Source organism: Loxodonta africana, chromosome 23 (assembly GCF_030014295.1).
Source record: "Loxodonta africana isolate mLoxAfr1 chromosome 23, mLoxAfr1.hap2, whole genome shotgun sequence".
Lineage (NCBI taxonomy): Eukaryota > Metazoa > Chordata > Mammalia > Proboscidea > Elephantidae > Loxodonta > Loxodonta africana.
This window is the reverse complement of record NC_087364.1, coordinates 19181095-19194350: the sequence shown is the minus strand read 5'-3', so window position 1 is coordinate 19194350 and position 13256 is coordinate 19181095. Positions and strand designations below refer to the sequence as shown.

At 43.8% G+C, this 13256-nt stretch overlaps 1 protein-coding gene across 1 annotated transcript in view; it reads right to left on the bottom strand.

Annotated features, from left to right (window-relative positions):
• Positions 1-13256, bottom strand: part of FLT1 (fms related receptor tyrosine kinase 1) — a 202752-nt gene that overhangs the window by 31574 nt on the left and 157922 nt on the right. The window contains exons 18-20 of the mRNA XM_064275298.1: positions 6455-6559; positions 2862-2975; positions 549-637 (exon numbers count right to left, since the gene is read on the bottom strand). Coding sequence (XP_064131368.1) covers positions 549-637; positions 2862-2975; positions 6455-6559 — 308 coding nt within the window. The remainder of the gene's footprint in view (positions 1-548; positions 638-2861; positions 2976-6454; positions 6560-13256) is intronic.

The window sequence follows — 13256 nt, the reverse complement described above, 5'->3', positions numbered from 1 at the left end:
AGAAAGGCAGTGGGAAGGAAAGAAAATTATTTCCAGCTCTGGTCCCATCACTGGCCTATCGTTGAGTGCACAAGTCACTCAGCTGACTGAGTCTTAATTTCTCTAAATTATGTATGTTATCACCTCCCTTCAAGAAACAGGGAATTGTACGTATGTATATATGCATGTACATGTGTTTATGTGCACATATACATACATGTATATATGCGTGTACATAAACATACATATATGTGTGTGTATACACACACACACAGAATGAGAGAGAGAGAGGCAAGGAGAAATAAAATTATCAAGATGATTCGATAGGTGTTGAGATAGATGGTTAATAAATTTTAACATCTCCTGTCACTGCATACACTGAGATCAAATGATTCTTTGTGCTGTCCACAAAAGAGTATGTTTGGAAGGAAAAAGGAGGAAAAAGCAGATACTGAGTTTTAAGCCTATTCATTAATGGAAAAATGTGGGTTTCTCTTGCTCTATGGGGCAACAGCCTAAAGAGAAACTCATTGGTGGCCTTAAAAAACTCCAACCCTTGTGGTCCTTACCTTGTTTAGAAAGAACAAGTCCCGTTTGCTCTTGAGGTAGTTGGACAGATTTCCATACTTGCAGTATTCAACGATCACCATCAGAGGCCCTGCAGCCAAAACAGCACGTGCTCAGCCCCACCAAGCCAGTCAGCCATTTGCCAGGCTGAGAAAGCTCAAGCCAACTGTCTTTATGATATATTAGGGGGACCTAGGGATGCAACTTAGGGATGAGAGGCTCATGAATAGGACGGCTTTTTCAGTTTAACTTGAGAAGAGATTTAAAAAACACAAAAGAAATAGAAAACAACATGTGTAGGGACAGAGGGGGGCAGAGAGCAGAAGAAAGAAAGGAGTAGAAGGAAGAGGAGAGAAAGAACTTAGAGGAGGGGAAAAGCAAAAGCTAGGGCTTGTAACTGTAACTACCAGCAACCCACCCTCTCCGCCTCTGAGCCAGACCCCTGGTGCAGAAGGGCCTCTGGTCATTGTCACACCAGATCCGGGGCTGTCAAGCAGCTCCTCCCACCTGCCCAGTGCAGAGAACAGGTTGGTCCTGTCCAGCCTCCTCTCTCCCCAGGAGCCTGGCTGCCTTGGGGTGTCTGGACAGAGCTGGTTGTGTGAGAGGGTCTAAAGCAGGGGCCCACACACTTTGTCTGTAAAGGACCAGATAGTACATATTTTAGGCTTTGCAGGCCACACAACTAACCACTCAATTCTGCCTTTGTAGTGTGAAAACAGCCGTAGACTATATGACCAGATGAGCATGACTGGACTCCAATAAAACTTTATGGAGAAAGAAATTTGAATTTCCTAGAATTCTCATGTGTCACAAAATATTATTCTTGTGATATTTTCCCCCAACTATTTATAAATGTCAAACCATTCTAACCTCACAGGCTGGCCCTAGTTTGCTGACCTCTGGTCTAAAGGAAGGAAGAAGGTTGGGAGGAAGTCCCAGCTGCACTGTGGGTCCCATGAGATGCCCTTGGCTCCTTTTCCCTGCCCGGCCTCTCAGTTGTCCCACCACCTGCAGTGGGGCTGGGGGGCCCTGACTGGGTCCCGCATTCCCACCACACACAGGCTCCATAGGAGGACTAGAGCACAAAGGACACTTCTGGGTCAAACAGGGGTGACCCAGAGCTGCTTCAGCAGGCTGCTGTCCCGGGGCGCACCAGCCATGGGTTTCAGGTGCCAAAGGGCCTGGGCGCCCTACTTCTTCTTCAAAGCTAGCAGGGGCCACTCCCTTCCTGGGAGAGTGGTTTTATGTTCCTATCAGGATTTTGCTGATTTTTAAGGTGAATTTTAGAAATCCTGACAGCACCCCTTCCTTCGGGTCTATAGGCTGGAAGTTGCTTCCAGAGGCCACCTATCTCCCTACCACAGGGAAGAGGATTTATTAATCTCAGACACCCCTACCTGGAGCTCTGAGGCACAGACAGGGGTGGGTTGTCTGATTAGCCCTCATCAGTTTTACAGATGCAAAACTGAGGCAAACAGAATGAGGCTGTCAAGGCAGAGAACTTGAGAAAGAGCTTACACTTGTCGATCCTCAAAGAATAACGGAGAAGCAGGTTGGGCCGTGTCTAGGTCCCTATGGCTCTATTTCTGGCCGCCTCCCTAGCCTTTCACTTCTCTCTCCCCACGGCCACTCCTGGCAGGTAGGCCTTCCCCGATTACCCTTCATCCCTATTACCTTTACTGAGAGCTAGGAAAACATTTGCAGGCACAGGTCCTTTGCACTTTTTTTTTCTGGAGCAAACAATGATCACAAACCTAGAGCCAAGCACTAAGTTGGCTATAGCGGAGGAAAGAAAGATCTGCAAGAATATGCCGGTGCCCTCGAACATAAGGCACCGCCCTGTCCCTGCCACTTGCCCCAGTGGGTAAAGCCTGTGTGCATGGTGGATATGAAGGGAAGGGCTCTTCTGGTTGTCCCCACATCTCCTCCCCTGGGATCCTCCCAGTGGTGACTCATTCCTCTGGGTGAGGCTGCGAAGAATGCCCAACCTTCTAGGCTCAGCTCTGGTCACACTCCCTCAAAGTTGTCCTGAGAGAAAAATGTCCCTCCCTCACCCACCACACTTGGTTTAGAGCCTGTGGAAAGAGGTCTAGAACAAAGTCTTTCTCTTCAGAAATTGAAACTGTACAGGGAAGACATTTCTAGAGTGGGAGCATTTCTCCATTAGTGGACAAACTATTTCCTCTGGAGCTATTGAGAGGCCATTCTCCTGGAGATAAGGAGGAGCAGAGGTGAAGAGATGGAGCTGTGTGTCAGAGAACTCTGCTCCCAGCGTGTACATGGGGAGATGGAGCAGGCCTCCCTTTCTCATTTACCTCCTTGCTTGGTGCAGGCTCCCAGCAGGTTGACCACGTTCAGATGGTGGCCAATGTGGGTCAAGATCTTGAGCTCAGTCATCAGAGCTTTGTACTCGCTGGCCGTGGCCCCCTCTGTGTGAGAAGCAAGGAAGAATCAGGGCGGCAGGACAATGGGGCTCCTTCCGCCGGAGGCGGCATTCCTGCCCTCCTTGTTTGTCAGGGCTCAGCCAGTTGCTTCGTTAACTTCCCCACATTCTGCAGAAAGGCCAAGTCTCCAGACTGTTTTCATTACTCCCACCCTCCTAAGCCAACATCCTTTTGATTACAGTAAGGCTCAGAGCAGTGGTGGGGTTAGTCACTGGACGTTTCCTCTTAGTGGGCCTAGTCCTGTTCAGTAATGTGCTGACTCAGAGCTGGGCACCTTATGAAAGCGCCTTCCAGAGGCTTCCCTTCTGTCAGAAGCAGGCGCAGCAAGAACTTCCAGGCAGGGGGTGCCCCACACTTCCCCTCTCTTTCTCGCTCTCCCCTGTCCAGGGAGTCACGGAGAAGGAGTACGAGGGGCCTGCCCCGGCTGAGTGGTCATTTCTGTGACCATCTTTGCAGTGTGCCATTTTCTCCCTATACTCTTTTTTTTCTCCCTGGAGTCTGAGGGTTATCTTGGGTTGTGAGGATCCGTAGGCATCTGACTTCAACTCCTTCTCAGAGATAAGCACCATGAATAAGAATCGGCAGAGTCTGAAGTTTGTTCTTATCAGTTAATTTCTAAGTCTTTCTAAAAATTTAAAATTATTTTTAGACTACCACCAGAACCAAATGAATGAGAACGATGACACACTGTGAAGAATATAACCAATATCACAGAATAATTTGTGCAGAAATTTTTCAATGGGAACCTAATCTGCTGTGGAAACTTCCACCTTCAACACAAAAAATATTATTAAAAAAGGAAAAAAAAAACTATAAAATATAATCAATATAATCTCGCTGCAAAATATGCCAACAATATGTTGTATAGACAGTACAAAGTAAAAGCTACCTTACCCACTTAACTTCTTAGAGTTAACCACTGTTGTTTCAGACCTTTTCCTGTGAATTTATGAATATACATACCCAAAGGTCCATTTTTTTTGTTTACATAAATGAGATCACATATATGTGATAAATAATATATATACAATATATATATTTATGTATTAAATATGTGTTTCTTTGCACACTTTTTTTTTTTTTTTAAAAACTTGCTCCTTTCCCCCTTTTCAGTGTGTCAGAGGCTTTTTTCATTCTTTTAAATTGATGAATGGTGTCCCCGACTTTTAGATTGTCTACAATTTTCTGCTATTACAAGTAATGCTGAAAGAGACAACCTGTGCTCAGTCTTTGTGCACACGTGCAAGTTATTTCTGTCGGACAGAGTCCTGGAAGTGGGTCAAAGGTATGTGCATTTAACACTGTGGTAAGCACCAATGTGGTATTTCATAAGCACAAATCTTTTTTAATAATTACCAGATAAACTCCAGAAGTTCTCCAGTGGGATCGGGATTGCCTCACAATGAATGTTCAACAAGTATTTGTTGGATAAATAAGCAACGTGATTACTCTTCTCATTTCAGACAGGAGTGTGAGGCCAAAAAAGTTAAGGTTTTTGCTCCAGGGCACTTTGAAAGAGCTTCTGACTCATGACCTTTGTTTGACATTCTGACTCTCCTACCTTTTTCTATCTCTCCCCGAAACAGATGGCCTGCCAATTTAAGCAAGAAAGCTGAATGAAAATGGTTTTGTAGGAATTTTACATAGTGGGCGATTTGGCAATCTTTTCCAGTCTATGCTGGTGGCTCAAAAAAAAAGGAAGACCCACATTTACGAAGGTATTAAACATATTATTTCTGCACAGCATAGATTCCCCAGGTTGTCAAAAAAATTTTTCCATCTCCTCTCAAACTCATCAGTACCTCCAAGTTATTTATGCTCCTTAGGGTTTAACCATAAAGAAAACGCAGCTGTTACTCAGATTGTGCCAGGTACAGCCTGGTCCACAAGGGTTGTCTTAAACCCACAAATACCCAGCAGGGCCATCAGACTTGCCGCTCCCAGAGGCAGGGCGCGTGGTAGTAAGCAAGGAAGAGGCACAGGCTGCGGAAGCAGATGCTTCCAGATTTAGTTTTTTGAATTATCTCTAGATGGGATCCTGGATTTCCTCTATAAAACAGGCCAGGATCATTTTTAGGACTTTGGTGCAACAGGCCATTTCCAGACCCTTCTTTTTCAGCACTGTGCTGTAGTGGAATGAGCACTGGACTCAAAGCGGGAAGACTGGCATCCAACCCTTACTTTTGCACTTCAGGGTTGTGTGGCCTTGCAGCGGCTATCTAACTTTTCTGGACCATGTTTCCTCATCTGCAAATTGGGGGTAATAATCTCTAGCTCACAAGGATGTTGAGAGAAAATAAGAAAAATGGCCATTTCATGTGGTTCAACCTGATATATTAAAGTACCCAGCCTGGTGCTTTCTTACATGGAAGACATGTTGATACCTCTTCTCTTCAGAATTTGGTTACAGAGGGGGAAGGTACTGGAATGAAAGTATTCCCACAGATATGTCTGTCATCGTGTGGGTAATCCACCAAAGCAGAAGTCCTGACTTGTGGACGGAAAACTCCTTTCCTGGCTACTTTCAGAGAACCGTCAAGTTCTTTGTAGAGTTTTATCAGAGCCTTCCCTTGGTCAAGACAGCCTTTTGGGGTGGAAAATAGCATTACATGGGGTTTTTGCAAGGACAGTGTCAGTTCTGGAAGGAGATTAAGAACTTTGAAGTCTTCCTGTGGAAACAGTACATTTTCCAGGAGCCTGTGCTGAGAACCTGCTTAGCTGGACTCACAGTTTTCCAGACCTCAAAATCCCTGGCCATATCTTAGAGACTTTGAAGAGCTAAAAAACTGCCCTTTGGGCTTCGTTGCCCTGCTTCTTTTTTGGTTTTGGAATGTTAAAATGAGTTGAGATAATATGAAAATTCCAACAAATACGAGGAAATGAAGTAATTTCTACACTTTATAGGACATATGGGCATTTCAGAGTGGTAGTATCTTCAAACACTAGGAAGGTCATTGGGTTTTTATAATTTCTGAAGAGGAAATGTTTGGGGCTTGACAGTATATTATAGTTTAGAGTTCTGATCAACTTAGTTGTTCTAGCTTTACTTTATAGTTAGGTCAAGCCCAAGCGAAGACTTTGAGATTTGTCATGTGCCCCTAAGCTCCCAATACAACATCACAGTAGATTATTCCAAAATTTCAAACCTGTGGTTATAACAGGCTTAAATCACGGGGAGTTTAGACTCTAAGATGACAAAGGAGAAATACCTTTGAGGTGACAAAGATCATTTCTCATAGGACCGTGCTAGATTGTTCCATTTACAAGGTTTATTCTGAGCTGTGCTGCCCTAATTCAAACCTCCTGAAGCAAAAGGGGCTTCCAGCAGTAGAAGAAAATTACGCGGCTAGAGCAGCAATAGCTTCTATCTGTTCCTAGGCCATATCCGATCTGCACGAATATTTAGAAAATAGGGAATGCAAAAAGGTGATGGATCATTTGAAAGCCAACTACGGCATACACACCTTTCAGCATTTTTACAGCCACCGTCCGGCAAGTTGGTGATTTCTTAATGCCAAATGCAGATGCTTGGACCACTTTCCCAAAAGCCCCTCGTCCAAGTGATTTGCCTACAATGAGAAGAAGACATTGGTTTATATTCCAAGCCAGTAGGGTGAGTTTAAGTCTCTTCCAAGAAATAAATGCCTTTTCCTGTGTGTATGTATGTGGGACACATAGCTTTGAATGGAATTTCTAATGAACTGACCCAAAAAGATTCAAAGTCAGGGGCATATTTCTAGGGTCTCTTCCTTTCAACTTGGCTATGTTTATGAGGCCCTCATATCCTTCATGGCGAGCTCTCCCGAATGCTCTTCTGAAAGCATTTAGTAGAGGTAGATGGCCAGTATTCTTTTTATAAAGTTCTCCACCAATGCCTATCTGGCCTCTTCCATTGTTGAATACCATTATTACCAAGACTGCGTTTAATTACGCCCCTTCTCTTGCTACTGAAGGTCATTTCTTCTGATCTGTCTCCAGCAAAGAGTGAGAAATAAAAAACGGTGGTTACTACTATTGTTTATAATAATGCTTCATAGCTTAAAAGTGATCACTAAGTGATTTCCTTCCTTGCCAGGCAAAATATGCCCAGTCTTTCTAACATCTCTTCACATCATTATTTTCAGACTATCAAACACCGGCAGTGATTTATTTCAACCATGGAGAGGTGGTTGCCAAATGGAATAACCAAGCAGGGTTTCTTTCATGGTACCTTGAAACCATGGTTCATTATATTCTGCTATAATGACTATTAACAAGTTTCTTTCCCCACCCTTGAATGAGACAACTTGACTCAGAGGGGCAAGAACCATGTCCTAGTCTCCCCAGTACTAGCCAAGGCATATATAAAGTCCCCCATATACTAGTATAGACTGAAGAGCAGCATTTGGGAACTTATGGGCTGTCCAAAGAATGTCTCATGCAGTCATAGGTACCTAGAAGGGCCCATGCAATTGAGACCATGAGAGTGAAACTGTTGGTTCAGCACACCCCCTGGCATACCTTTTAGATCAGGGGACTTCCTGTTGCACCATCAAGAAACAGGAAGTTAAATAGAACCAGAGAAACAGTGTACCTCGAGCATGTGACAAAAGGAGGAGTGAGCCAAAGAAGTCATTCTTTTTTGGCTCTTCTGGGGGAAAAAATCGAACGAAATGAAACACGCCACTGATCAAAAGTAAATCTCAGCAGTTAGAGTGTTAATTTAACAAAACCCCTCCTCTCCCAACCAAGTCCTTTTTCTCAGACTGGGCCTTTCGTTAATTAACCCAACTTCCTTCCTTCCTTCCTTCCTCATATTCCAATCTCTCCCTCACAAAGGATATAGTTGGTTTTTTAAAGTTTCTTGTAAAAGTTTGTAACAAAGCTTTCCTGCTTCTTCATCATATTAGAACTTTTATACTTTTATACGCAACTTTGTTGTTGTTGTTAGGTGCTGTTGAGTCAGTTCCTTTTCATAGTGACCTTATGTACAACAGAAAGAAACAGTGCCTGGTCCTGTGCCTTCCTCACAATCGTTATGCTAGAGCCCATTGTTGCAGCCACTGTATTAGTCCATCTTGTTGAGCGTCTTCCTCTTTTTCGCTGACCCTCTACTTTACCAAGCATGATGTCCTTCTCCAGGGATTGATTCCTCCTGACAACATGTCCAAAGTATGTGAGACATAGTCTCGCCATCCTTGCTTCTAAGGAGCATTCTGGCTGTACTTCTTCCAAGGCAGATTTGTTTGTTCTTTTGGCAGCCCACGGTATATTCAATTATATGCAACTACTCAGTAACAAGGGAGCCCTGGTGGTACAGTGGTTAAAGCGCTAGGCTCTAACTGAAAGGTCAGCAGTTCAAACACACCAGCTGCTTCATGGGAGAAAGATGTGACAGTCTGCTGTCTTAAAAATTACAGTCTTGGAAACCCTATGGGACAGTTGTACTCTGTCCTATGGGTTGCTATGAGTCGGAATTGACTTGATGGCAATGAGTTTGTAGGACTCAGTAACAAAGATGTCTTCATCCTGTCCGTGTTTAGTATCTTCCACTAACAACCACCCCAGGAATCGAGTTCGAACATGAGGATGGTTAAATTACCAACATAATCATAGTAGTCTTTCTATTGCTGTGTCTTTGCATGTGGTTCACAGGGGCACACTCTGCATTAAGAGGCGAACACTGGGAAAGGACATGTTTTCTTCTCTGGGCAAACATATGCCTTTGCTGACTAATAAAGCTTGTTGCTCCCAGATCATGCTTTCTTCTTCAGGTTAGATTGTCCAAGAAATAGACCAGAATAGTGACTCTTAGGCTTAAATGAAAGCCTCAGATGGACACTGAAAGTGCTGCATGTGGAAATCAGGTATGGGATACACCGGATGGTGCTGTTTCCAGATTTGTAAAAACTGGTGCATTTTGGTTGGAGGTTTATTCCTTGCTTTTTTTTTTTTTTAGGGTAAAAGAACAGTGTTTTTCTTCTACAGTGCCTTCTTCCATCTGGTACAAAAGTGTCCAGAGCCTGAGAAATATGACAATAATCTCTATCTTGGGCCCCCTCTGCATACCCTACTAAGACTCTTGCTTGCTTGGGGCAGGAAGGATCCTTTACCGGTCCAAACATCAGCCCCCAGCATGCATTCCCTTCTTAGCCATCACGACAAACTCTGTTTTAACAAGTGTTTGGGGGACTTTGCTTCTATCAGTGTGAATAAACTGTTTCTACTTGGCTTCCTTCAGTCTTTGCACTTACTCTCTTGGAAGCTTAATGCAGCCCCATAAAACACAGTAAGCTACTATGGGCTCTTTAATCACCTGATGCTGTTGGAATCCTTCCGCAGACCCACGATTCCAGTTTTAGGGGAGCCCTGTCACCACTGGACCTGACCTTGCCTGATTTTCCTTTTCCCTGAAAATCCTCTTTGGTGTTGCCTCTAATGCCAGTTACTAGCTCCGAAATGGGTTAGGTCATTGTCATGCAATGCAAGGATATTGGAATCTCCTCCAAGAATGTTCTTGACTGGCCAGGATCCCTGGGATACTCTGTGGGGAGTGCATGGCTGTTCTTCCAAGAGGCAGCACCAGCCCAGGTACCAGCCACTTGCCAAATTCTAGACTCCCTTGATTGTTTCCCAAATTAGGTAATTCTGACTTTAAATTATGTTTTTCAATAGAGAGATGCAATGTCAGACCTTCCCCCATCTTCTATGATAAATTTATAGGAGTGTAATTCTCTCCCAGGGTTCGTGAAGAATCTCTAACAAAACAGGCTTCTTTTGTTCCTGGGTTTCAGGAATTTCAGTGGTAGCAACACCTTTGACCCACACTCCAACTGTATTCATCTATCAGACACTATAAATTCTGACTTCCTTCCTCAGGGCTGCTAATAGCAACCAAGAAAGTAGATCCTGCTGAAATCAAATGCAGCTTGGTCTGTGTATTTCTCTATGTTTACAATCCCACTGTAATTCTTACATCATTCTCCCCACCGATCCATGCGTAATCTTGGCTACTTTCACTTGTCAGATATCATTTGAAATTACTTTCTGTCACTTATTTGGTTTAAAAAAACAACAGCAACAGAAGTTCTTGGGCCTCCTTGCTCCCATGTTAGAAGAGCATGTCTTAGCCCTTGCATCCACACCCTGAATTGAAAGACAAAGTTAGCAGACTTGATATACTTTCTCTCACCCATCAAAGACCTCAAGTAGACATGGGCCAAATCATAGCATCTGCAACTCCGGGAAGGAAAAGAATGATAAGAAAGATTTTCAACAAGGAGAACCTCCCAAAATGGAATTCTCTAACCTCACGGAGCCCCAAGGAAGTTCTAATGTAAGGGTTAGCAATCTCTCTCTATGTGATATGGATCATAGTGACACTAGGGCAAGGAATGAGGAGATGGGATGGAAAGCTTATGTGTCCTATACTGGGAGAAGCATGTTTGATTGTGACTAATAGCTCTGGAAAGCAATGTGGCCTGGGAAAGGCTCACGGTTGTGGGAAAATGATCTTACGTTCCCTGCCAAGGTCACTGAGGGGCTGGGCGAGCTGCCATACAATTTAGGCTTGCAGAAGGAACTCATCCAGTGTGCTACCTGCCCTTCACTACTCTAAATTTAGTTGATTTTTCCCCGTCAGCAGCCAGTGCTGACTTTTGCCAGTCTCTCCGGCTTTTTACCGATTTCCAATATTCTTCCACAATCCAAACAGAACATACTCTTGGGGCCAGTTCTTTCTTATGTAGGAAGCGATGTAAGCCAAATCATTTCAAAACCTGAGAGAGAAGCAAGAAAAGCCAATCTTCCCTCTTTGCGCTCTCAACACCTTCCACCCCGATGTAATTTGTGCACGTGTGGGTAGACAGGGGACAGGGGACAAGGGGATGACATTGAATTTGGTGTCACAGGCTTTTCACACCAGGGGTAACAATGCCAGGAGTACGGACAGCACAATCTGTTTTCCTAGTTCCGACTACTAATGACTCTGGCATACACATTCAGGAGTGGAAAACTTTCAGAAGCCACAGTGCAAATATTTTGGGCAGGAGTAACTGAGGCTCCAATTGTTTTGTAGCACCAGGGGCTGGAGATAAATTTGCATTGTGACGTCTGAGCTGGAGGAACTGGGGTAACCTGAGGGAAAGCACATTTGCCTGGTGTTTATAGCATCTATGTTACCTGGAAAAAAACAACAATCCTTATTTTCGAAAGTGGAACTTAAAAGGCCCCCTGGGATTTTCTTCTTTGTCTGGGCATTTGAACACCCACCCAGGGAAACTCAGAGTATGTCATTTGTGTGTTTGCACAGAAGGGAATTTTTGTTTATTATCATTATTTTTTTTGGTGAAAGTATACACAGCCAAAGACATACCATTTCAGCAATTTGTACATGTACAATTCAGTGACGTTGGTTACATTCTTCAAGTTGTGCAACTATTCTCGCTAAGCTTTTCCACATTATTCTACCACCATTAACTTGAACCCACTGCCCCCTAAACTTTCCATCCAAACTTTGGAGTAGCTGTTGTCAATTCTTTAGAAGAGCTCAATGCTCAAAGCAGATATACATTACTAATTAAGATAAGCTATTTTTTGGGTTCAAAGAAGACTTCATGAGATAGTTTTGGTTAAATGTTGAAAGTTTAAAAATTATCTCAGGGCAGTAGTTTCAGGGGCTCATCTAGCCTCAATGGTTCCAAAAAGTTTGGATTCCATTGAGATGAAAACTTGAAAGTCTACTCCTTATTTCCCCCCTTTTGGTCAGGATTCTCCTATAGAATCTTTAGTCAAAACATTCAGTAATGGTAGCTGGGCATCATCCAGTTTTTCTGGTCTCATGGCAGAGGAGGCAACCAGACTCTACAGAGGTATTTTTTGATCCACAGCCTTGAATAGCACTAACTCTTTCATCAAATGTATGATCTCACTTTTCCACCACCCTGAATCATATTCTGGGTCACAGACATGTTCTGTAGAGCTAACCCCTCGGTGATTTCATTCTAGAACAGAGCCTGGATTTATAAGCCTCCCTTTTTTTTCTTTTGGCACTAATCCCTTTCCTTCCCCTTCCCTTATCTACTGTCTCTTTCACCAGACCAAGCCCTTTGAGAAAAGGGACACAAACATCTTTGTATTCCCAGGGCTTACACTGGTGTCTGCTCAGAGAAGGTGTCCCGTAACTGCTGAGTGAATGAACAGGTCTCCCTTGTCCTCTTGTACTGTCGTGTCAGCATTCCATTAGAAACATTTACCTCCATGTCCACCTCCCTTGCTAGTTTGTGAGCAGCTAGGAGATTGAACCCACGATCTAGTTTACTTGGCTTTCATTGTGTGCCTTCCAAGTTATTTCCGACTCATAGAGACCCTATAGGACAGAGCAGAACTGCCTCTTAGGGTTTCCTAGGCTATAATCTTTTTAAAAAAATTTTTATTGTGCTTTAAGTGAAAGTTATAAATCAAGTCAGACTCTCATACAAAAATTTATAAATACCTTGCTGTATACTCCTAACTGCTCTCCCCCTAATGAGACAGCACACTCCTTCCCTCAACTCTCTCTTTTCGTGTCCCTTCAGCCAGCTTCTGACCCCCTCCACCCTCTCATCTCCCCTCCAGACAGGAGATGCCAACATAGTCTCATGTGTCTACTTGATCCAAGAAGCTCATTCTTCCCCAGTAGCATCTTCTATCCCATTGTCCAGTCCAATCCCTGTCTGAAGAGCTGGCTTTGGGAATGGTTCCTGTCTTGGGCTAACAGAAGTCTGGGGACTATGACCTCTGGGGTCCTTCCAGTCTCAGTCTGACCATTAAGTCTGGTCTTTTTACAAGAATTTGGGGTCTGCATCTCACTGCTCTCCCACTCCCTCAGGGGTTCTCTGTTGTGTTCCCTGTCAGGGCAATCTTCAGTTGTAGCCGGGCACCATCTAGTTCTTCTGGTCTCAGGCTAATGTAGTCTCTGCTTTATGTGGCTCTTTCTGCCTCTTGGGCTCATAATTACCTTGTGTCTTTAGTGTTCTTCACTCTCCTTTGCTCCAGGTGGGTTGAGACCAATTGATGCATCTTAGATGGCTGCTTACTAGTGTTTAAGACCCCAGACTTCCTAGGCTGTAATCTTTATGGGAGCACATTGTCAGATATTTCCTTCTGTGGAGCTACTGGTGGGTGCTAACCTTTTCGGTTGGTAGCCCAGCACTTAAACTAGTTTAACATTTAGTTTACTTTAGCATCCCTCAAAGCTCAGTGATTTGCACATAGTAGGTGCTCAGTATAGGCTTGTGAATCTGTTGA